At 33.1% G+C, this 25,865-nt stretch overlaps 1 protein-coding gene across 1 annotated transcript; it reads right to left on the minus strand.

Annotated features, from left to right (window-relative positions):
* Positions 1-8,107: 8,107 nt before the first annotated feature.
* LOC148607255 (eukaryotic translation initiation factor 4H-like) lies at positions 8,108-21,335 on the minus strand. Its single transcript, XM_088545828.1, has 8 exons — positions 21,277-21,335; positions 17,489-17,666; positions 16,953-17,001; positions 15,369-15,433; positions 13,664-13,751; positions 12,134-12,415; positions 11,412-11,608; positions 8,108-10,755 (listed from the first exon to the last, which is right to left on the minus strand). Exons 1-7 carry the CDS (start codon positions 21,324-21,326, stop codon positions 11,433-11,435), a joined length of 888 nt encoding a protein of 295 aa, XP_088401954.1. The 5' UTR covers positions 21,327-21,335; the 3' UTR covers positions 8,108-10,755; positions 11,412-11,432.
* Between the last annotated feature and the right edge of the window lie 4,530 nt (positions 21,336-25,865).

A 25,865-nucleotide genomic window follows, 5' to 3' on the forward strand; every position in this document is an offset into this window, starting at 1 on the left:
ATTAGAAGCTGCAAAATGGGCAGTCCGTACTTTTATGGTTGCTCTTGATATCGCAAAGGCTGCGTTATCAGTGGCACAATATGCTGTAAATGCATCACGAGTGGTACTTTTGATCGCAGACAGAGTTCTTGAGATTGCAAAAGTTGGTCTAGAGACTGCAAAAACGCTAATGGAGGCCGCAAAAGCTGCGATCGACTCGATTAAGTTTTTGCTAAAAGCCTCGCTTTATGTTTTTGATCTTATAATAAAGTATGGTCTACAAAGCTTGATAGATGTGCGAAACTGTCGATTTGAGTACCAACTTTCTACAACAGATAAGTCGTTCTTCGATGTCTCCTGCGAAGTTAAAGCATTTAGTCTTGATTGGCACACGTTTAAGTTTGAATTTGATTTTAAGAATCCGATAGTTAGTATGTGGAAAGTTGCTAAATCAACAGTTGAGACATTGTTCGATTTCGTTAAAAAACTTTTTGGGAAAAGAAGGCGCCGAGAAGTTTCGTATGATGCAATGAACAAGCTACATCACATTTTGCGGATCTATAAAAGAGACGTTGCCATCGAATTCAATCAGACGGACTTTTCTGATTCCCTAAACGGAACCTTTTCTAAAGACTTCGGTACCTACTTTGAATCCAAGTTCAAAAACAAAATTGAATATTTTGCACACCATTGTGACATATTTCAACATATCCATTCCTTTTTAACTCTTTCCATAGACAATTTTATTTCAATTACAAAGGAATCTGCGGAAACAATAGAAAATATAACAACTACAAAAAAGGATTTTATAAACACTAACATTTCATCTTTCAATACGACAGATGGAAACCAAACAGTTGATTCCTTTGGCATAAATACTGAATATGCATTAAAAGAGTTCAATATCAGCCAGGAACAAATAGATAATGTATTGGAAGGTGTATTGTCAAACTTTACAGAAGATCCTTACATCTCCCAAATGATAAATGTGTCTAATGCTGCAGCAAATAACATGGACGAAGAGCTAGAAGCAGCTAATTCAATGTCACTCATGCCTCAATGGGTTGAAGGCATGGCAAATACAACAAAGACATATTTCGATGAAACAAAATGTTACGGTTTTAAGGACTGTGTGCTGTACGCTTTCTCCGAATTGTACGACGTTTTCAGCGACAACTCAATATCAGGCGTCAATGATAGTAGAGTCATAATTACGAATTTGGAAGATCAGTTCATGAATCTCCTCTCAAATGATTCGTGGACAATCAGAGAGTCCTTCGATATTTCAGTTCAAATGCAACCTGAATTAGAAAAATTGAATAAAACCAACACATGGTGTTCCTCTGCACCTGTAATAAAATCAGACCTTTTCAACCAAACTATTTTGCTCGGGAAATCGGTCACCTTGACCTGCAGTGTCAGTGGGGATCCAAAACCGGTTATAAGATGGTATTTTAATGAATCCATAATTGAGAATGAAAATGGGGATGTTCTCATGCTCAAAGCTGTAACTTACGAACAAATAGGAATGTACAGATGTGAAGCTGAGAATTTATTGACAACAGTTAAATCAGCGGACATGTATTTGACAATGACAGGTATGTTGTGTTCCATATATCAATCCATGTAAAGAATAAAATTTAGATCGCATTAGAAAGTGCAATATGTATTTTTTTTCGTTTTATTTGTAATCTTTTTCATATTTAGAATGTGCACCTGGTTCGTACTATAACGGAAGAAAATGTGTTCCCTGTGCTAAGGGATATTACCAACCGCTAACAGACCAACTTCAGTGTAATAAATGTGACGGTGACTCCACCACAGCCAATATTGGGGTGCAACAAAAAAAAGAGTGTTATGGTATTTATATGCATTACAGTAATCTAGTTCCGCTAACTCATCGCCAGTTCTTGATCCCCTGTATATCACTCCGCTTAACTATTTGCTTTGCTATCCTGGATGTAAAACTCTCCTAATATCACCGAATAACGTGTTTTAATTCCGATACGGAGTTCTGATTTACAAAAAATGGTGTTTAGTACTAAGCATTACAGTGCCAGCGTAAGAGCTTCTAAATTAAGACATGTAACTGCGCATGTCTAGGACTGGTACAGATAACCTGATGTGGATCATGTTCTGAGGTCAAAAGTCAACTTTATGGATATACAGGCAACGAAAATATGAAAATAAAATTTAATCCTTATTTTGCAATGATAGTTTGTATAAATGACTGTATTTCTTTACTAACAAATGCATTTTTCTCATACCTAGTATGTAAATATTGTGCCATAAATGTTCGCTATAATCTGATGAGTAAATAATAGCAGTTGTTTTAGACACAGATATAGTACAATTATTTTCTATTAAGGAGTTCCTTGATATATTTAGAGCTGTAGGTACCCAGAGCATAGTCCATCAAATATTTCCTAGGCCGCCACCATTCCATTTTAAAAAGCTCTTCTGATATTTTTTTACCTCCTGAAATGACTGCGTATTTGGTTGTTTAATCTTTTAACATTATTTTTCCTTTTTTAGCTGAGGATGATGATGTCTTCGTTAAAGTCGTTGCGTGTGCAATAGGAGGTGTTGCTTGTTTGGCGCTCATTGTGTTTGTCAGCATTTATTTCTTAAAAGCAAACAAACCATCTAAAGTCAAGTGAGTTTATCATAATTATTTCATAATTTATATATGATATTTCAGTTTCGGTTTTCTCGGGGCTGCTTTTCTTAAGTGTGGTGTGTTTGGTTTTTTAATACAATTTTTAGCTCTTGCCAATGAGGCATGGGGCCATTTATTTATATAATAGTTGTTGATAAAATGTTCGATATCGTGATATTTAGATTGTACGCTGTCAATACCATTGTCGTACGGCAGTCTAAATATCACGAAATTGACTAGTTTATCAACAACTATTACATGTATGTTTATTTCATGGAAGAACTTTTTTTTTACATATAATTAAACTTAAAGAAGTGTGAATTTGTCAAATGCACGTCTGAATGGGAACTGCGTTTTATTAAACTCTAAATCCTCAGCTGGTCATTATTGTGAAATGTTCTGATAATTACCGGTTTTCTCGTCCGTTTTTTTCTTCGCGTTATTGACTGATGGAGATTCTCCCGTGGAATTAAAACTGACACGTGACCACCTTTTATCCAGTTAGAAAATCAGAATTTTCACCGATATGAAATAAACTTAAATAACAAATTACTAATTGGCTTCTTATGGGGAATGTCATTACGTAGACCTTCCTAGAAAAGTGCTATACACCAATTTAAATTTAAAAGGTTCACTTCCGGATCACGTACTTCATTCAATGTCAACAAAATGATTTTAAGCCCTTCAAATCATCTGCAAGACGTTGGTGATGTTACGACTTTCCCAATGTTTTGATAATAAATTCTTATAATTTCATAGTATCTTTAAGTAAATGAAGGGACCATGAAGAAAGATTGTAGTTACTGAAATTACCTAACACAGAGACACAGACATTTCTTTCTTTCTTTTTGTATCAACCTAGAAAATGATTGTAAACCTTCTGGATTGTCTCTTTGCGCAACGATATGTTATTTTGTATCTACACCTAAAAATGGTTTATATGGCAGAATGTCATCATCAAAATTATGTTTACCTTTTTTACATTTTGTTACACTTTCAGCCCCTTCAATAGTCCAGAACACCAGAAGAAGTCAATCTTTATACAGGAATTCGGTTATCCCGAGTGCAAAGGGGATGTTGTTAAGCAACAGTCTAACTAGAAACACAGTGAGAAGCAAATATGGTCCCTACCTTCAGTAGAAAAATAAGCGTTATGGTTACTTTTTCTGATTTAAATGTTCTTTGTTGTACATATCGCTAATTTTTTAAGTTATAATAGTGTGTTTATTTACAATTTATTTCACAAGGAAGTATATCAAGACTATGCTATTATAGAGTGTTTTTTTTTTTTTTTTCCCAAAACATTAACAGAATAGCGTTGCATGATGTGTGAATTTTAATTATTATTCTATAAGATGGTTTTGCAATTAGAATAATCATAATGTAATTCATACCAAATTTCAAAATCAATTTGTTTTCGTCCCGTTTTTATACCTTGCCATACCACGTACCGATCGATGTGTTATTGTGATACATTCCAAAACGTTGCGTGTTCGTCCGTACGTCCGTCCTGTCGGGTTCGAGATATTATTGATGGATCTCTTTTCAAACTTTCCACAGTTAGTGGATATCATAAAATACACGCAAAGTTCGAATGTTAATTTGGTCAAATTATTTACACATAAGTTATGACCGTTTTAAGTTGCATTTCAGGACTAGAATGGTTCATCAATGCTTTGTACTAGACTGATCGACACGCGGGGTCAGTTTTCATTACACCAGCAATTTTAAAGTATTTAGTGCGGCTCGGCAGCTGGGATCAAACCCATGACATTTCGCATTCGAGGCAAGCACGCTACCCTGAGACCACCGAAGTGGCTACCATCTCGTCAACGAATATGAAAATGATAATAATCGTTGCGCTATGATTTTTATCATCATGAAATATAGCATAAAAATTGTTCAGCTAAAAATTATCCTCAATGTTGAATAGCGTCATGTGTTGATCTCAGAGTTCGGACGTGTGGTTTTATTTCTATTTCAGGGCTTGGTTTTTCAGGCGTTTTGTTTGCCTTTATTATGTAAAAAAGCTAAGTTTCCATTGCCATCACTCAGCGTCTGTCGTCGTCATCGTCCGTCGTTAACAATTTATCACAAATCTTCTCCTCTGATACTACTTGACCAATTAGAACCAAACTTGGTATGAATGTTCCTTGGGTATTCTCCATAGAACTGATGTGGTAATTTTTGATCCGTCGAAAAACATGACCGCCATTATTAAAAACAGAGCATAGGGGCCAGACAGACGTTTTACCCACATATCTCCAAAACCGTTAGATTTAGCCAAATTCTGACATAGGTAAAAGTGTTCAGCATGATAATATCTATCTCTTGTCAAATTTTCGTTTTAATCTGTTTAGCCATGTTGAAGTTAGTGTCCTTCTTCGACCTGTTATCCATATTTTAAGGTTATTTCTTTCAATATTTTCTCATCTGAAACTACCGGACCAATCAGAACCAAGCTTGGTATGAATATTCCTTAGGGTTTTTTGCATAGATCTGATCTCATATATCTCCAAAACCGTTAAGTTAAACCAAATTCTTTCAATTGCCGAAATAATCCTAAATAAACGGCATACAAAAGTCTGCAGGGATCAAAGTTGTTGGACGACTCCTTGTTAGAGTTATTGCCATTGAAAAGCGAAAAATTATCATCATTTAAGGGTTTTAATAATTATTTATGAACCCTCAACAATTCAATTTCAAGAGCGCCTAAAACATTTCTGGACCTCTCCAACTTGATTTTAGGACCTCGGCAAATTACTTTTATTTCAGGCGGTCCTCATATTTTTAGGTACCTCCACAATTCGTTTTCAGTAGCTCCTAAAAATTTTGTGAACCTCCACAATGCGATTTCATGAGCTCCATAAATATCATAGGAGCTCTTGAAATCGAATTGGTGAGCTTCTCAAATATGTATTGACAATACATTAACTGCTGATATAGGCTAAAAACCACTAATTCCACTTCCCATAGGCTTCTATGCTAATTTCACAATATTCAATGGCTTCTCTGGACTTTACCTTAACTTTAACCTGCAGAGGACTATATATCAGCATGATTCTACATATGTTAGCTCACAATCCTCAGAATGGCATGTGGGGTTAGCAGACTTGCAGTGCAGTACTGGTCACCGGAAGTGAAGGATCTATAAATAGCATGGGAAATCCCAGTGTTTTCACAAGATAGCGGTATATTTAAAAATCATTATGGAGATTAGGCTTCACATCACAAGAAGCAAAATGCACCTATAAAATGTACAGAAATGTTTTTCCTTTAAGAAACTGTTTAAATTTTTTAAATAAGATGAGAACTTTTTTCACAGCACTATGAGGAACAGGGGGTAATTTCTGCGTAGGACTATTTTTGCGTACGTTCCAAATACTCATTGGTTGAATTGGTGGTCTGTAACCTAGAGTCACTTTTTGTCTTAGAAAAAATAAATAACTATACAGGTATCTTCCTACACACATATTGAATGCATTTGCAAAGTTTCAGTGAAATGTGACAAGCACTTTTTTAAATATTTGATTTTTAAATATAGGGTAACCAAGTTGCGTGAGCAAAAATGTGACAATATTCTACCATACTTAAATGCATTAAATATTTGCAAAGAACTTTTTCTGACTTTTCAAATACAAAAAATCAATCACAACTTGTTTTTTAACAATATTAATAAAGAGATAGATTTAAAAGTAATCATTTTCTGAGAAATTGGTTTATTTTTAAAAATTTATTTCTGACATGCCTCCCCCTTTTTCTTGATCACATGTCAAAAATCCTAAATCTTTAAATTTTCACAAAAGGTGATATATTTGGTTTTAAATTTGTAAATACAGTGTTTTCACATTAAAACATGACCAGTAAAGGGCACCTAAAGCAAAAAAAGTACGCAATAATGGATTTTCCATGTTGCCATAGGGGAATGCTTATATGGCCTTAACCGCAGTAATGAAAGTGAGTTTTTCCTCATTTCTAACCTAATTTTTGCTCAAATCTACACAAAACTTGATTTCAAGTGCTTATTACCACCATATTTAGGTAAATATAGCCCTCTAAGTTTAATATTTGATATTTTTACTAAATTTTCTACACTTTTTACAAAATAGGACATAAAAATCAGCCAATAAGACCAATTTTCCATAAGTTGGACCTATAACTTAAAAAAATGCATATTTTGAAGGATTTTTGTAGTGTATTCCTCTCATGGCAAAGTTAACAAGATCTTCAAGTAGTTTAAAGCTATTTCAAGAAACTTTTCATTTTGCCATGGCTTCAGCTTAAGGCTAAAAACCACTAATTCCACTTCCCATAGGCTTCTATGCTAATTTCACAATATTCAATGGCTTCTCTGGACTTTACCTTAACTTTAACCTGCAGAGGACTATATATCAGCATGATTCTACATAATCAGCTCACAATCCTCAGAATGGCATGTGGGGTTAGCAGACTTGCAGTGCAGTACTGGTCACCGGAAGTGAAGGGTCTATAAATAGCATGGGAAATCCCAGTGTTTTCACAAGATAGCGGTATATTTAAAAATCATTATGGAGATTTGGCTTCACATCACAAGAAGCAAAATCACCTATAAAATGTACAGAAATGTTTTTCCTTTAAGAAACTGTTTAAATTTTTTAAATAAGATGAGAACTTTTTTCACAGCACTATGAGGAACAGGGGTAATTTCTGCGTAGGACTATTTTTGCGTACGTTCCAAATGCTCATTGGTTGAATTGGTGGTCTGTAACCTATACAGTCACTGAAAGTATATAACCCTTTGGCTCCGCCTACTTTCTACCCTTGCATTAACTACCTGTTAATTGTAGCGTCACTATCGGAGTCTCTGGTAGAGTAGAATGTAAAAACGTATAAAAATTTGATTCAAAGATTAAAAGGGTTGCGGTATGAAGACGGCAACAGTATAACAATATGCAAATTGGGTACAAATCAGGTAAATTGTGTTTTACCCCCATTCTAAGCATTATCCATAGTCGATACACTCTTATTGTCAATAAATACATATATATATATAATCCTTGTGTGTACTAATCGTATATCTTTAATATATATATATATATATATTTTTATGTTCTTATATATATAAACACTGAAAATAAAGATGGGTGAGATTTTTTATTTATTTTTTTCTTGACTACATTTTAATAACCTGGGGTAATTCAGATATAATATGAGTTGAGCACAGCCAACAACCGAGCATATATTGCAGCTATTTCTTATGTTGGTGAAGTCATTGAAAAAGAAAACAAAATCAGTGTACTGGATCAAGACACTGTAAATAATTCTTGTTGATATTGTATTTGTTTATGAAATGCATATTTTAATTTTAATTTCAATTGAAGGCTACTTTCACTTTGAATGCACTTCCCTGACTGATACAATGTTCTGCTCCTGTGTTAATCTATTGGTCTCCCATGAGGTGATTGGTATAAAAAAAATCACAACAAATACTGATATGTTACAAATTTATTGTATTTTTGTACAATGCATTCTGTACAGCCTTTGTGTATGTTCTGTACATACTGAACACAATTATTATGTACAATGATGAGGAAAACATAAAATATATAGCTAATATCAACAGCCATGAACTAACACACTAACAATGCTAGTTAAATCTGACAGTAAAATTTACCATACTGGTCCTGGTGCACATGTACTAAACATTCAGAAATTATTGCATGTGATCATTATTGCAATTTATTTTCATACTGGACAAACGTGATTTTATTTACGTGATATCAAGAAAAATCCCACTCGCATGTTTTGCAATAACAAATTGCCACAATAATTTCCAAACCTGCCATTTCACAGGGTCTATATTCTGCTCCTTATTTATAAAATTAGTTGCCAACTTATCCAGTAAAAAAACTCTCCTACTAATGTAAGGTATTGTTAAAATAGAGTAGCTGACTGTAAAAAGAAATATTACTGTGAAACACTCAGAAAAAAAAATAACTTTCTTAAACTATACTTTACATTCAGATTAAAACATAATTATTTCACCAATAATGTAAAATGTCACAAACATGTAATCCACAACCACTCATATTAATATCATACTTTTATGATTTTTAATTTAACTTTCTTACATATAACTGCCAGTCAAAACAACGTCATATGGACCGGTAGGAAATTACATGGAGTTCCTCGTTACTTCAGGCAAAATTGCAATGTATGGACTGTTTGGATGCCCTAAAAAACTCAAAGGACCTCAGCTATGCTTCTTTCCATACAATTTTTGGGGAGACCAACCTTCCATATGTTACAGTCCTTGAACCGATCCACGCAACAATTTGATGGATTGATGACCGTTGACTTATTGATTGCTGACGGATCGGTGACCGATGACCGGTGACCGATCAGATCGCAGTTTTTTTTATGTAAAATGGTGTAAGATCTGTTTGAAATAAAAGAAATGTAAAATAAATGTATAAATTGATGTTTAAATCTATTTCACTATTAAATATGTATAAAATTGACAAAGAAAACAATAAAAATCGTAAATTATAGTGACCGCTCTGTGTCACATGATGCGATCACCAGTTTAATGGATCGGCTTGACAGATCGATGACTGACCGGAAACTGATCGGTGACCGATGACCGATCACAATTTTTGTTGCACGGATCGGTTCAGGTACTGTACCATATGACCCTCTGCATCATGAACTAAATTATTTGCTAAATAAAATAACACTCTTATTCCATTTGCCCAGTTAATTAGATGTATTCTTGTTATTCAGTAACTTAATTTCAGTACGTTATCTATAACACAATGTCAGCAGTATACTGTAGAGACAAGTTACAGACCCATGTTTACAGGATAATTTCACTTATGAATAGCCTGGTTCATGGAGAGCAATACAAGAGACAGGGAGTCAGCACAGTAAACTGACACCCTGTTTCTTTCTTTATTTATTACAAACCAGTCCAATGTTTTGGTATGAAAAAGAGGGAAAACAAACCCAGAAATAGTTAACAAGTGAAATAGCTACATACCAGGTACATTAGTACATGTTCCAGGCCAAGAAAAAAAATATTAAAGTTATGCCATCAGTATAGAAAAATTGAAAGCTTCTGTAGACAAAACAAGACAAGCAAACACAACTTGCTCACAATAATAAGACATCAAAATGTAATAATATATACAGTAGCATCACCAGGCACCTAGCACTTATAAATTAAGAATTGTTTTCATAATTACGCCATGATTAAATGCAGCAATTCATTCCATACAAACGGTAAAAATTGTGAACTTTAAAGATATGAACAATGAAATTACAATTGTATGTAGTCATTACTCCCATTCTAACCCGGTGATTAAATGTGCACATGACTTTTTCACCACCGGGCAGTGATTTAATTTCTTGAGAATTGAGAAGTGGAGAAATTATTTGAACCACTCATTATTGAAGGAGAATCAATGTGTCTAAATAACAATGCATTGTATATGAAGATAAAACATGGGAAACTATTCACAAATGCAGAAAAAATAAACCTCAAACACAAAAAAATATCTGAATTAATTGCTCAATAAACAACAAAGCAATAATTTCCACACTAAAATTTTACTTATCTAATTGAACACACCATTCCTTAATTTAAAAATTTTGTTATCTGAAGGAGTTGAAACTTAGTACATCCAATTAGTATCACTTATAAAATGGTAGAATATGGTGAATATTGCCTCGTCAATAAAAAAAATTGTTTTTAACGTGGAAAAAAAATAAAAATTAAACTTTCAAAAACTGAAAATGAAAGAAAATGTTCTTTAAAATATGTCATGTAAAAATCCTTATAAAATTCATTTTAATATGGAAAGTACAAAATATTTGTTCACTCCAAATTGTAATGTTAAATTGACTTATGTTCAAAAGGTCAAAATTGTAATCAAAATGTATCATTTTACTCAAAATTCTGGCTGAACTTTCAACAAGATGTGTTACACACCAATTGTTATTATACACAAAGGTATAAAAATATATATATCTGATCATCAAAACACTGCCGGTATCTTCAGTGTCTGCGGGTAATGTCAAGGAAGTGCCCTGGCCTGGAGTCCTGGTTTGAAATGAGACAATGGAGCACTAGTATGTAACTGGAAATAAACAAAAAATCACTGAAACATGTAGTTGCATGCATGCAGTGCAAAATTTTAAATAAATCCATACATTCGTTGAATCAAGATAATTGGGACAAAATTCAGACAAACAAGGTTTGTTTAGTACAGGTTTAATAATTATATACCGTTTTAAGAACTGGATAATTTGAGAGTCGCAATAAAAACTGGTTTACAGTTCAGTTACACTTTTTTTTTACTTTCAGTTAATATCAACTTTAAAAAATGTATTTCTTGAATCTAAAGGTATCAGTTCAAAAACAAAAGTTCAACCTGCAGTGATATAATTTGCCTTAAATTACATCCAAAATAAGGCTGTTTAACCTGATGAAAGTTTCCTAATTTGTCCTAGAATGGCTAAAAATGATGCAAAGCTATTTCCAATGGGAAGTTCAAGAGTAAAATATGGTGTTCCTATTCAAAATTACAATGCTTAAACATTTCTGACTTATCTTTTTCTCGACATCCTGTATAAAATTAATCATCTTAACTACAACTTTAAAAGTTCTGAAGGGTTATTCCTAATTTCCCATTTTTGACAAAAGAGACATATTTTCCGAATAAAAATAGCGGACACAGTTGATCATCAGGCAGGTGATGACCCCTTGTATGTAAAACTTTTTTTCTATTCATACCTTGATAATTATAAACAAAAATCAGTGATTACTTCCTTCACTTGCGTTTCTACTTCTCGTGCTGTCGCTGGCTGCTTCTTCACGCGGTTTACCAGTACCAAATATGCTAGCATTTCTTTCTGAATCAGGTTTCTGCAGAACAGGATCCTTAACAGTTCTTGGTTTAAGTTTTAGTTTAGGTCTTTGCGCTGCAGATTCTGTTTTTCAAAAATGGAGATGATACATTTAAGTAACTGATTTATCAAGGATGTATTTTTTCATCAAATTATTTTTTTCCCACTTTTCATGAAGCTCAATAGTGGTAGAAAGTTGGAACATTTTGGCAGGGTTAGATACTGTAAACGTATTAATTTTTATGGTTGCTTTTTTTTCATGGATTCTGTCAAATGACAATATTCATGGTATCAATTCTCGCAGTTTGAAAAAAAAAAGACTTGTGTTACCAAGTGTTTAAAATCAATTTCACTGGGACAATTTTTCATGCTTTTATGTCCACTGTGAATATTAATTCATTTACAGTACTTACATCCTAGATAAAGGCTGTCAAAATGCAAAGAATAAAATGTTTTCAATGAAGAACTGTAGTATTTCATGTAGATTTAAGATTTTAGGTTGTTCTTTCTGATGAGATAACCTTAATGTTCAAAGCAGTTAGCTGATTACTATGAGACTGACACCACACACTTTTTCAGTTGGCCTTAAAATACAAAACAAAAACAAACCTGGAGAAGGTTCTCTAAATTCATCTTCTCTAAAAGGTGGACGTTCCTGCTGTCGAGGTCTACCTCCAAAGGAACCACCACCACCTCTTCTATCAAAGCCGCCTCCTCGTCCCCCGTCAAATCCTCCTCGACCCCCATCATAACCACCTCTGTAACCTCCTCGACCACCTCCGCGTCGGTCATTATATTGTCCATCAAAATCATTGCCTCGGTCACTCCAGCCTCCATCCATACCTCCTCTTCCCCCTCGACCTCCACCTCTTCCTCCTCCTCTAAATCCACCTAGAGATAACAAAACGTTTAAGGTTTCAAAAACAAAAAAATATAAATCCATAACTTTAAAGCACATAATGGTGGACTTTTTCATCATTCATCTACACATTATTGATTTCTCACTCGAGATGCAATGCAATAAGCAGGATAATAATTAAGTAAAGATAACCATTGAAAATCTCCCTTAAGTGTTGAAAGTGTTCAAATGTCAACAATAAGAAGATCTTTAGTTGAAAGCAAAATTGTTCTTCCTCTACATAAAGTCCCAAGAAGGGTTATTATCAGCTGATAAAATCAAAGAAAAATTCACTAACAACTAGTGAAGGTATTACTCCTGGTCTACAATTTGGAAATTTTGGAAGTTTTGAGAGATTGTCACCTTTGAATAGTTTCAAAGACATGATTGTACAAAAGCTAACAAAAAAATCAGTAATTCATGAAATCTGATGCATATTTTACAGAACTAGAAGCTCCCAGAAGCTTGAAGGAGCCAGTATCGATTACCCAGTTCACTCTTCACCATTCAAGGGCAAGAAGTAGTCAATCAACTTTGAAAGAATAATCCAAGGAACCAAGATACAAGCAGAAATCAAAAGAATGTAATCCAGGGACAAAGACCAGACATGGAAAACAGACATACACACCAAAGAACATAAATTAACTGAAATCATACATACAAAGTAACGAAAGTAAATAAGCAACTCAGACTCCACTCAATATTGGGAGCATGGACCAGGTGCATCGGTAGGGTAAGTATCCTCTGCTTTTCTAGAAACACCTGCTTCTGACCGATTACGACTTTGTAAGCCTATAAAGAGGATCATTTCATCAATTGAATTTTTTTTCTACCTATTATGGTTTTCAAAATATTTGTTAAAATCTACACAAAATGCCATTTTTGGCCTTTTGATGGCAATAACTTTAATAAGAGTTCCTTTTAGAGAACATGTAGAAATATACTCCATAAAATGAATGCATATGAATGAGCCAAAATTTGAAATTGAAAACCGGAAAAATGATACATATTCTAATTCTAGTACATTCAGAATAGTTTTTCAAGTAAAAAAACTTATGCATGATATTTTCCATAAACTTCACACTTAATTTTAATACTTGTTACACCAGGAGAAAAAAAAATGATAAAAAAAGCCTCCTGTTTTCAAAGTAAACCTCCAGCTGCAAAAATGACATATCTCTAATTTTGAAGGAACTACTTTATCACATGTATATAGTTTAGACAGTTTACGTGGTACTAACCTTGACCTCTTCCACGACCTCTGCCACCATCTTTGCCCTTATCTCGACTCTCAGCTATGTCAACCCTTAAATTTCTATCTTCAAACAGCTAAAAGAAAGTATTTTCAATGGTAATGTGTAGTTCAAATGACAAAGCAAACAATAGAATCTGAGACTTAAATGAGTAACAATATATAGGAATTAAAGTTCTTGTCTGTATAACTGTATCATCCCTTTCTCAAAAACTATGTTCAAAAGGCTAAAACTTCAACAAAATTCAAAATCAAGCTGACAATCAGAATTTCCTGGTAATATGCAATATAGTTTTCTTCTAGATTTTTTCTAATTTTAGTCATGCAATATCCTATGGTCTTTATGTAATTCTTTTCCTAGCATAACATTTGCATGTTTTTTTACGTACTTTCTTTTCATTTTTTTTTCTTTCTGTTGTTCTGAAATTAAGTATTCACTAAATTCTCAGAGAAGTACTAATATACTGGCCTAAACCATATTTTTTTCTGAATGTAATACAGTAGATTCCGCTTAATTGCATAGCCTATTTGCCAGTAAAAATTATGCAAATAACCGGGCTATTCTTATAACCGAAATTACAATTTTACCGCAAGTGTAAGTTCAGGTAAGACGACGATACTGTGGATCAACCAGGGATATCACTGTTCAACATTTCTGATCTGGTATTTAATTGTTATAGACCTTCACATTGTATTGTTCTTTTATCAATAAATAATAATATATATTGTGTTTATCTTGTTTGTTCACCTTCTTTACGTCGTGTGTATTTATAAGTAAAACCACGTGTTTCTCATCTATAAATAGTCAAGTAATTTCCTGACCTTTCTATGAAAGAAAATCCCATATTTCATATTTCAGACAGGATTCAGTATAATATTCATCAATGTTTGCAGTTTCTGGGCTTTTGAAATGGTCTGTGCGTTTTTATTCCTCTGTTCAATCACCATTGTACACTGATAGTTGTGTATTATACGTGTCATTGACCTCAATATATTCCTATGAAGTGTGGATAGTATGGGGCACCTTAGGGTAGTTGAATTTCATTAGACATTGTACTGAATGAATGAGGACTTTTAATTTTCGGTTGATATTTATGCCTAGTAACCCAAGCTCACTAAAAACTGTTCAGCTCATTAAAGAAAATTAAATTTACATTGATAATCATTTGTAGTCGGAAGAATTTAAATAGGGACAAAAATTATCCCAAGCCGAACCCCAAGCCGCATCACAAGGTGATGTTTGGCATGTCGTCAGAAGTCGACCTAGGTGCTTCTTTATTTTAATGCAATTAGAAATCATTCAAATTGTCTTTTATGTCCATTATGTTTTTAATCCATTATTAACAACTAGTTTTTACAACAATAAATGTGATTGACATATTTATGACCCGAAGGCTTAAAATAGAATTTGGGAAACCCTGTCTTTACCTCGATGAGGCAAAATTCTCTATGCAATAAACCGAAATGCACCTGTAAGGCCTATGCAAATAAGCGATTTTTTCCCTAAAAGAATATTAGGAAATGGTTTTGTGCAGGAGAAAATTATGCTAATAACCGAAATATGCAATAAAGCGATATGCGATTAAGTGGAGTCGACTGTAATAAATTCCAGTACATTATACTTTCCTATCCCAGAGTAGCATACAGGTTAAATTTCCCACACAGACTATCCAAATTTTACCAGTAAAACTTACAGCACCATGATAGGTTAGGGCTTCCTTAAGTGAATCCAGATCTTCGAATTCAACATAGGCAAAACCTAGAAAAGACAGAATAAAAAACTTAAATAGTACCATCCACTGTACAGTTGTATTCAGAGAATGACAAATTGAATGATAAGCCTTATTCAATCAGACACACATGCCAAAATATCATAACTGATATCCTAGAATTCTATTTTTATTACCCATTGTTTTAGAGCTGAATTGTTTTGAAATATAATCCATCTCATTTCTGTATGTACAGTTAAAAACATCCCTTTATATTTAAATAAATTTAAAATTATCTCTCCGGTTATTTTTATTAATTTAATTTCAAAATAATTTCAATTTTCTTGCTATGTAAATTCCAAATCTGAATTATTTTTTTATATATAGTGAACTTTGTGGTTACTGGGCTATGTTTTGTATTTCAATTATAAAATTGGTTCAACAAGTAAGCCATTTCCAATTATTCAATACGTAAAATATTATTCATACTTCAATATATGAAAGTGATTGAAAATGTTGATGACACCAATGTCCCTACTGGGACCTTGAATTACATGATGGCTATCACTTTTGTCCAATGAAATGCGAAGTTGTAAGTTCCATTGGTTACATTGCCATGGTTAAGCATCGTGGGTGTGATGTGATGTCAAAGCGACTTCAATACGAACCGTGCAAAAAACAATTCAAACCATTACAACAGAAGTTAAACCCAGTCATGAAAAATAGAAAAATTTATTTTAAACTACTATAAAAGTACTTTCGTTTGTGGGGTCCTAATTTTTGTGGTTTTTTTTTTGTGGGTAGGCCAAACCACGAAATTTGGTTCCCAACAAAAAGGAGATTTCTAATATGTGTATACTGAGAACCTAAAAACGATAAATTGAAGAATCCATGAACTTGTGTTTCTTCCCTATTCCACGAAAATTGGTATCCACATATTAAAGTACTTTCACAGTAATTGGAAACAGTAAAGAACCAAAATAGGATCAAGAGGGCTGAAAATGATAAGATTTAATAGTAATTTAAGAATAACAATAAAAAATTTTACATTGTATGATCAGCTGATTGATATACCAAATTATCACTGATGTCAAATGAAGTTAACAAGAGAAAAGCTTTGTAAGATTTTAACATTAAAAAGTCGAAAAGTGAATTTACAGAATTTACATATATTTCACACGAAAATTTATTACACAGACAGCATTCCATAATTTAGTGCTATACAATAATAATTATCTGCAAACAGACAGAATTTTACAAAGCCAACTAAAAAAGCAGAAATTTCAAAGTCGGAAATAAACAAACAGTAAAAAAGAAACTGTTACGGTAAAAGCTGGATTTAAATGCGAAAGAAAATCATGTCTGAGTAAATTGCAAAATATAGAAGTTTCATTTAACATATTTAAAGAAAAGACACAAAAAATTGCATTTAAGATATTTTAAATAAATTTACAATTAAAGTATTTCTTCACAGAGCATCTTAGTACACGATGCATGCATATCCACAATTGTACATGATTTCTCATACATGTACTATTTCACGTAGTTAAGGAATACTTGAGTCTTTACCTTTAAATTTATCTGTTTCCTTGTCTCGGACAAGTCGTACATTTCTAACCTACAAGAATATATAAATTTTAAAAATCATATTTGAAATAATAATACAAAGCTTTATCATACTTAACACATATTTATTGCAAGAAATAAAATTAGAATAAAAAGGAAAATCAAATTTATCATGTTTATTAAAGACTTAAGTAGTAGTCTTTGTAAGAATCATGCATATTCTGTAAAATGTGATACACCTTAAAAAAGGCTACATATATTTATTTTTGATATGAAGTTAATTCATGGGTCTATATTATGAAGCTTTCATATGACACAGAATAAAATCAATCTAAGCTACTTTGATGCTTACATGACATTGATGTAAAATGCTGAATAAAAACGTTCCAATGATTTTTAAGAGTTGTGTCCCTTACCCTAGGTCTACCTCTTTAAGGCTAAAATTGCTTAACTGCAAACATAAATGTGGACTTTATTAACTTTCTGCATGGCAAAATTTAAATCTCATGTAAAATGTGTATTTCACTTAACACACTTACCCTCAAATCTTTGAAAATCAATTCTAAATCTCCTTGAACTAAACCATTGGGTAAATTGCCAACATAAACTGTGAATGGAGGTTCTGTAGGGAGGGGCTTATGACCACCCCCTCCACCACCACAACCTCCTCCTCTACCACCTCTGTAACCTTTGTTGTTATAGTTGTCGTAGTCGCCCCTGAAAGTTAACAAAAATAACTGATAGAGTAACAAATATAAAAAGTAGAAAAAGCAACAACAAAAAACGATGTTATATTCGGGAATGATAACAGTACCAAATTGATGGATTGATTATAGTCTATGGCAGATACTTGATGCATTTCAGGTCGAGAACAATTGACCTATTAATCAAGCCCTACTTTGTACTAGTCCCACATGCCGAGCTGAATTTTTAATGTGCTAGCTAGCAGAAGCCATAGTAAGCAGATACGAATGCCACCTAAGGCCTAATCTAGGCATCAATGACATGAGTTTAAGTAATTTTGTTTGAAAAAAATTACAATATTAATATTTTTTGTCTATGTAATCTATTACAAAAACTTCTCCCTGTCAAAGACAAATGGGAGAATCAGCATAAGCAAGGAAAACTTCTTGCTCAATTCTCTCTCTAGATTAGGCCCTAAATTACCACCCCACTCAGACACATTATTCTGACTCGTCCTCACTCTATACCTTCAATACTGCATACTTGGCATTGAAGCCATGACTACAAATTTTAAGTGTCAGTCTCTGTAAGAATTAAGTAGTGGGTGAACCATGGTATGAAAAACCCATCATTTCAAGAGTGTAATTTGACTATTTGCACCATCAGAATAAAGGAAAAAAAGACAATATTTTCTATGTCATATTGGTGCATTGATGTATAATTGAAATGCACTGAAAATGAACATTTCAAGGGCAGATAACTATGTCAAAAAAACTCATGTTTCTAACACTATTGAAAAATGTCTGAGCAAAGCCAGTGATGCAGAGATCAATTTTTTTTTTTAAATAGAGAAAGCATCCTTGAGTGATATTACATTGTCATATCAGTTGGGTTTTGACAAGCATGTTTCTGATTTTTCCCATTTTGCCTGATTCTTACAAACATTTACACATAAAGAACCAACGACCTCCTGCACTCAACAGCACCCAAGAGAGGGCCTTTTTTGAAGCCACACATTATTTGTACCCTTACAATGTAACTTAAACAATTATACATGTACATGTAACATATATACATGATTACCTTTAAAATGGTTCATGTGGGAGATTCTTCCCTAGTGACACTGTCTTATGTGGGAGATTTTATGTAAAATTTCAATTATTTAGTATTTTTCATCGGAAATATAATTTCAAATGAGCCTCACATTTTTATATAGGAAATTCTAAAATTTTTATTAATTTTGTGGGAGTCACAGTGTCTCGATCTAACACAATGGAATAAGCAGGCCAAACATAAAAATATGTTAGTTTGCTGTTCCCCTATCCAATGGTTTGAAGCATGGGTTGGTAGGTAGAGAAATAATTTTATTTTATTGAAATTTTTGGAGAGGACAAAATGCAGAATAAAATGTATAAGGTTGTGACATGTGTGAGGTAATTAGTATTAGTTACTCTCTGTATCTTTGATGACTTCTTTAGTTATGTATATCATTGTCATTTCTTTTTTGTTTATTATACAAAAAGTGTTATTCAGTTATATCACTGATATGATAATTTGTAATGGTAATGTTCAATATCTTGAATCATAATACATGTACAATGTACATTTTTTCATATCTTTTGTCAATGTTTGATACATGGACAGGACACGATAATTTGAAATTGATATCAACTATAGAATATCATTGAACAAACTGTTTCTTTAATATCAAACAAAACAACAAAGTCTAGAAACATTTACCAGTGACCATGTTGTTATCATAACGTATAAGCACTAGGCCTAGGTCTTTGGTTATTTTTTAGGTCACCGTTTGCAGGGGTATCTCCAAAAAATTAAAAAATTACATATTTAAGTCTTTGATCAAACTCGTGAACCACTGTAATTACATCTTCAAAGTCTGATTTAAAATTTACTGAGAAAATATATGCCATAACTATTACTGTTAGTTAATTTGTCCAAGACAGACACTTTAACATCTTATTCATCAAGGGTCAAATCACCGGGATGTCTCCAAACACATCGTTCCATGTCCAATTATTTTAAGAAACTATATTCATAATTACACCCGGCAAAATTTTCAAATGTGTCCAGAATATGATTATGACAGAGGAACAGACGTTGACTAACCTCGTTGGGCTGAGCATCCATCTTAGAATCACACTGATCAAGTCAAAATGGCCTTTTAAACAAAGAACAATTAACAGATAGTCCGCGCATTTTCGTGACACAAATGGCTAAAACAATGTCAGAGCCCTGATCTTGACCCCCTTATATGGTAAGAACTCACAGTTGCAATATGCTCTAAAATCGGGTGACTTCTGCCAAAAGATAGTGTTTTCGTTCTCAATTGGCTTGCTTATGATATTGACCAGGGAACCAGATTAAGCCCCAGATTAAACAAATGGCAACCACTGAATCAGAGACTAGTCTAGTGTTTCTCAGCTGTATTACAGTAAGTTCAATGCTAACTGATCATTTCATCTTTTAAATGTAAACTTCCAAATTTTATACAAGTAAAAAAAACCATGTCAAACACACGAGTATGGTATTTAAGAGGTACATTTTGATCTCGTATTTAGCCAGAATCTGCAGCATAAGGTAGTGCACATTGTAGTTATGTACATGTATAATTATGCAAATCATATGTGAATGTACACTACTAAAATTACAAGTGCAAGAAGTCAGTAACAATATTAGTGACTTAAAAATAAATGAAAAGTATTGGAATGAAGCAATCTTATCTCAGTTCTTAATTTATTGGAGACACAGTAGAGGAAAATGGTGACTCCACTGTGAAGAGTGGACAAAATAAAATTTAGTTTGATGGTAGTGTAAAGAGGTTTTGTATCAAGTGAATTTTCTCTAACTCCATACCACAAAAGATAATGTGTGAAGTCAGACCAAGATTGGAACAAACAGTGTCAAGACTCATCTTTATTTGGGAGAGTTTCTGGTTTGACTTGTCTCAAAATAAATTTTCAGGACTATACCAGTTATACCTATTTTAAACCTAAATAATGTATGCAACAGTTTCTATTAGCTTATTTTTTTAAGAATATGCTGTCTGGGGAAAATTTGATTGGATGCATAGGGTCGTTAGGCACTTGAGCAAGATGCAAGTGGCTCTAGTCATGCTACATGTAGTTCCATAACTATGGTGATGCCTGTCCACCCAAAAGAAAAAATGGTGTCAGATGTAAAAGTTACATTGAGACATGAAGACAGTTACCATCAGCTACAAAAAGAAACAATCACAAATTCAAATACTTCAGATACATGAACCACCAGACAGAAACAAGTGAATTTTTACATCAGAATTATGAACACAGAAAATTTTCTAGTTTTTTTGCCGCGGCATGTGCCACAAAACAATTTCAGATATAAACAAAGTCAATCATGATTGTTACCCTAAAACGAAAGAGTAAACAGAGCACATTAGTTTTAAATCCATAGTTTAAAAGAAAATGTGTATAAATGCTCACGGCTACACGTGTGTCTCCTGTTTTGTTTTGGTGTGAATTTGATAAGCGTGCACATTCTTTGATAATATCGTTACTCAATAGTTTCATTTGTAGGAATAAACTGACAAGGTTCATTCATCTAAATAGCAAGAAAAAAAATCAATTGCGACATTAAATCACACCTATATCTATCTCCAGATTGATAATTATCGTCTTCACCGTAATCGGCCATATTGGTTATGAGTACCGGAAGTTCCGGTCAGTCAAGATTGTATTTCGCGGATTTTTTAAAAAGCAATTATACATTTTTCTTCCCAACGGTAGGAAAGAAACTGTATTATTGTTAGATTAAATATGAAGTGTAAGAGACAAATTGAATATATCGATATTTTTTATGTTTATTATGCTTTTTACAGTTTTGCATCAACCCAAAGTGTTAAATGTAGATCAACCATTATAGGAGAGTTCGCCAATCGCATTAGTGATGTCATATTCACTGATTTCCATATCATTAAGTGCCAAATTGGTTGGCTACTAAACAGCGAAATAAACAATTGACAATGTCATGATTAGAATCCCAATTTTCAAAACTTTATAATTTTTTTATTTTAAATCCAATTTTGGTTCTGTAAAATGTTTCATTGAGATAAAATAATTTATATTATGTATATGAATTTATAACTCTTTTACTTGAAAAATAAATTTGTAGTGATATTTATATGTCAACCTCTATTTTTGTATAAAATTTTAATTATAATCTTATGTACATATAGTCTAATTACTGAATATTTATTTAAAAATTCCATGGATAAAAAGAATATTACAATGTTGGGAACCAAAAGAATTTTCCAATTATCTTTACAAATGAAAAAAAAAGTTATGATGAGTTAAAGTTGATGCCCCATGCCACTCAATGGATTTTTTGCCAACCAAAACCAAATCACAGGTAAGTGATGACATCACGATGAACTCTCCTATAGACCGTCCGTGCGAGACTGGTAAGAGTAGTCAAGGACGTTAAAATCCCCTTAGTAATACCATTATTAGACTTTATTTTATTGACCAACAATGGGACCTTGTCAGGCAAATCATAATACAACAACTACTATAACAAAGATGCATTTTTAGTGAAAAATATCACATGTACTTGGGGCTGGGATTTTTTTGTTTTTTTGTTTTTGTTTTTGTTTTTGTTTTTTGTGTTTTGTTTCTGTTTTTGTTTTTTCGTTATTTATTTTGTTTTTTAGTTTTTGTTTTTTGTGTTTTTTGTGTTTTTTTTTGTTTTTGTTTTTTTGTTTAGAAGAAAAATGCGAAATCATGTGTTATAACAACACATATTGCACTTATACTATCCATATGAAGTTTTCTGATATATGGGGTCGACTGGTATATATAGGACGTCCTATATATATATATCAAAAACTACATTTGGATAGTATATTAATAAGTGCCATATTTTGCTGTTATAACACATGATTTTGTATTTTCTCCTCTAAAAAAATCCCGACCCCAAGAACCTGTGAAAAATACACAATACACAAGAAAATTAGTAAGAATGTGAGCAATATAAGATATAAAAAATAAATAAAACTTATTATTTATTAACAGGAAATAACAGCGCAAGAAATATAGTTTCTCATTAGTAGTAGTTCAGGCTACTCATGATCTGTGAAAAGTAGCAGGGAACTTACATCACTACAATACAGAGGTCATCAAGGGCTACCGGTTACAAATATGATGTTGGTTCTGTTCAATATACATTACGAGTAACATATTACACAGTAAGGGACGGACAGTGTTGTGCGGCTAAGCCAGAGCTATTTTCATCATTGGTGATCTTTTGAATTTTATTCACTTACTTTGATAATTACTGGACGAAATAATGAATGTATTTTTTGTCAGCTGTTTAGTTGTGTTTAACATATAATTTCAGCATGTACTATTTTAGACTTCTATAATTTCAGCATGTACAATTTTAAAGACTTGTACAATTTCAGCATATACTATTTAAAAGACTTCTATAAATTTTAAAGACTTCTATATTGCTTAAAGAGAATCCTGCTAGTTACGTTATTTCATCTTTGAAGTCATCACTACAGAAGTTTTATGGTCGTCATCATGAACTCGTGGATCGTTATGGTATATCCATCTGCACCATGAAAACTGATTTATTCAACGGGTCGTAGTTTTCCTTTCCTTGTTTGTCTACCCGGACTTGACCTACCGGTGCACCTGGTCCATGCTCCCAGTTTTTAATGGAGTCCGAGTTGCTCATTTGCTTTTGTTACTTTGTATGTATGATTTTAGTTACTTTATGTTTTTGTTGTGTATGTCTGTTTTCCATGTCTGGTCTTTGTCCCTGGATTACATTCTTTTGATTACCGCTATAACCTTGGTTCCCTTATTACTCTTCTACAGGGCAGATCCATGATTTCAGGTTGGGGGGACGTAAAAAGATTTTTTTGGATAATATGTTAAAATGTAAATTCCATGCAGTTTTCAATCCTTTGGAGTGTGTGTAGGTCTTTGGGTCCGCGTCTGTCCTTATCGTTGGCACTTGGCTAGGTAGGTCCTTTTACTTCAGTTTCCGCTACATGAATGACGTACTATCATTGAATTATCAATCGTTCGGTGATTTTTTCATCAATCTGTCCCAAAATACTTGACATAAATGACACATACACTAAAAGATGTCTAATTTACTTTTACATAGAAACATTGGGAAATGGTTATGTTGCCACAAGACTAAAGTCATCCCTTAAGTCAAAAGTTTATCGAAAGGTAAAATTTAAGAACTCATTACTATATATATGTATATATTTGCCATCACTGTGTGAGCAGATTTGTTCACAATGTCGTAGTATTCCTCTTTCGTTTGTCTGATTTATCTGGATTTTATAAACGAGTAACTCTATAGGTATTTCTAGAAAAGCAGGGACGCTTACCTTACCGGTGCATCTGGTCCAAACTCTCATTTACTAGTATAATGGAGTTCGGGTTGTGTGTACATTCCTAGTTTCTTTTATCTGCACGTTTTATAAAAAAAATTTCAGTTGTTTATTTAATTTAATTTTTTTTTGTCTTGTCTCTGTCTTCAGAATATAAATGTACTAAGGATTAGTAATAATATAATTGACAATAAAGTGTCTGTTTTAACATCCTTTACAATTGGTATTTCTTCAGGTGATGAATCTATTAATTAGGCGCCAAAACTTCACTACTACCTTTACAACGCTAAGTGTATAACTGTGTCTGCCAAGTGGACAAATAAACCCTTTCAAAACTCCTTACGACTCTACTACTTAACATGAAAAACTGTAAAATCACGCAGTTCTGTCTGATCTCATACACCAATGTTTTATACAAAACGGGGATTTATTAAATGTGCATATCTAGTAATAGGTAGAAAAGGGCTTATTTTCTGAAGAAAAAAATCATGCCGTTTTATTCTTACAATACTCACTCAAGTGTTGAAATTACTGGTCGACAATTAATACTTTTGTCAAAGTAGGAAGACAGGCGAATGCATGTTCCAACAGACAATTGGAATACCTATGGGAACAAATTATATCGGGACACTCTCGGTCGATCTGTTTCGACATTCGTATGAACCTAGTTTTCTTTCACAGGAGCCTCTAAAAAAAGAGAATCGGTTAGCCCAGGCCTTCAATTTCTGTTTCCGTAACATAGATGACGCATTATATCTGAATAATCCAAAATTTAAGGATTGCTTATACAGTTAGTCTACCCTAATGAACTTCAAATTAAAAAGACAACTGGCGTATACCTTGTTCTGCTTCAGACCTAGGCTTAAACCTATACACATTGATAAAATCTAAACTTCATTACAAACGTGATTATTTTGACTAAAACCTTTCCAACTAAAAACTCCCCTTTCTTAGGCAAAACAATAGACTTGTTTCATGCTACCTAAGCAAGAAAAATAGGGAAGGTATGTAATCAATTTTTATTTTTTCAAAAACATTAAACATTGGGTTGATAGGCGGAAATAAACAATCTAGACTTTAACGATACCTGAGCCAAAACGAATATAAAATGTTTGGTTTAGGCACACAAATAGTGAAGGTAGGGTAACAGAAAACAGAAATATAAGTTTCATTGGCCTAAGTGGCATATTCCCTCAGTCACCCCGGGCTGCATTTCTGAATTGATCCGTTACTATCGTAGACGTGATTTGTACATGCATAAACTTTCTTTTTAGAGTGCGAGTATACTGTCAAATAAACTTGTTAGATTAGGGTATATTCAGCACAATTTTACACGGTCGTCATCTACATTGTACATTTACCCGTATCAACAAACTACCGAAATTGATGCATTAATACCGGATTATACGATTATACACAACTTTCAGTGTGATGGGTGCCGCTGGTGGAGCAGGACACGCTTACCCTTTCCCGTGAGCCTGATGTCACTCCCAGTTTTTTTGCCCAGTGCAGTGTGTATGTAGATTGTCTAGCTGTTTCTAGTTTTTTTACATTTTGTACTTGCTGATGCCTCTGAATTGTCTTTCTACATTTTGCTTAAATGTTTTTTTTTTGTCGATTATGTGTACTTTTAATAAACACATTTAGACCCCATGCAGATTGACCAAATTGTGCTGGTTGACTTAACCCAGGGCTTGGGGTGGGATTACTCTGGTATATTTTGACGGGGTGTGCATGTTTTAAAATGAAAGCAGTACCCGTATATCTATGTGAGCTTATACTATGCTGAATTTTCAAGAATTCGAGTATATGTTTTTTTCCTG

Source organism: Perna viridis, chromosome 9 (assembly GCF_037379345.1).
Source record: "Perna viridis isolate PV_CMFRI_1.1 ecotype Kerala chromosome 9, ASM3737934v1, whole genome shotgun sequence".
Classification (NCBI taxonomy): Eukaryota; Metazoa; Mollusca; class Bivalvia; order Mytilida; family Mytilidae; genus Perna; species Perna viridis.

What these genes read in the sequence shown, in the direction of transcription:
- LOC148607255 (XM_088545828.1), bottom strand. Translation starts at nt 21,326, where the DNA reads ATGGCCGATTACGGTGAAGACGATAATTATCAATCTGGAGATAGATAT. An exon ending in GGAAACAGATAAATTTAAAG is followed by an intron (nt 15,434 to 16,952) that starts GTAAAGACTCAA and finishes TGTCTTTTCTAG; the next exon opens with GTTTTGCCTATGTTGAATTC. An exon ending in CCCTAACCTATCATGGTGCT is followed by an intron (nt 13,752 to 15,368) that starts GTAAGTTTTACT and finishes ACTTTCTTTTAG; the next exon opens with CTGTTTGAAGATAGAAATTT.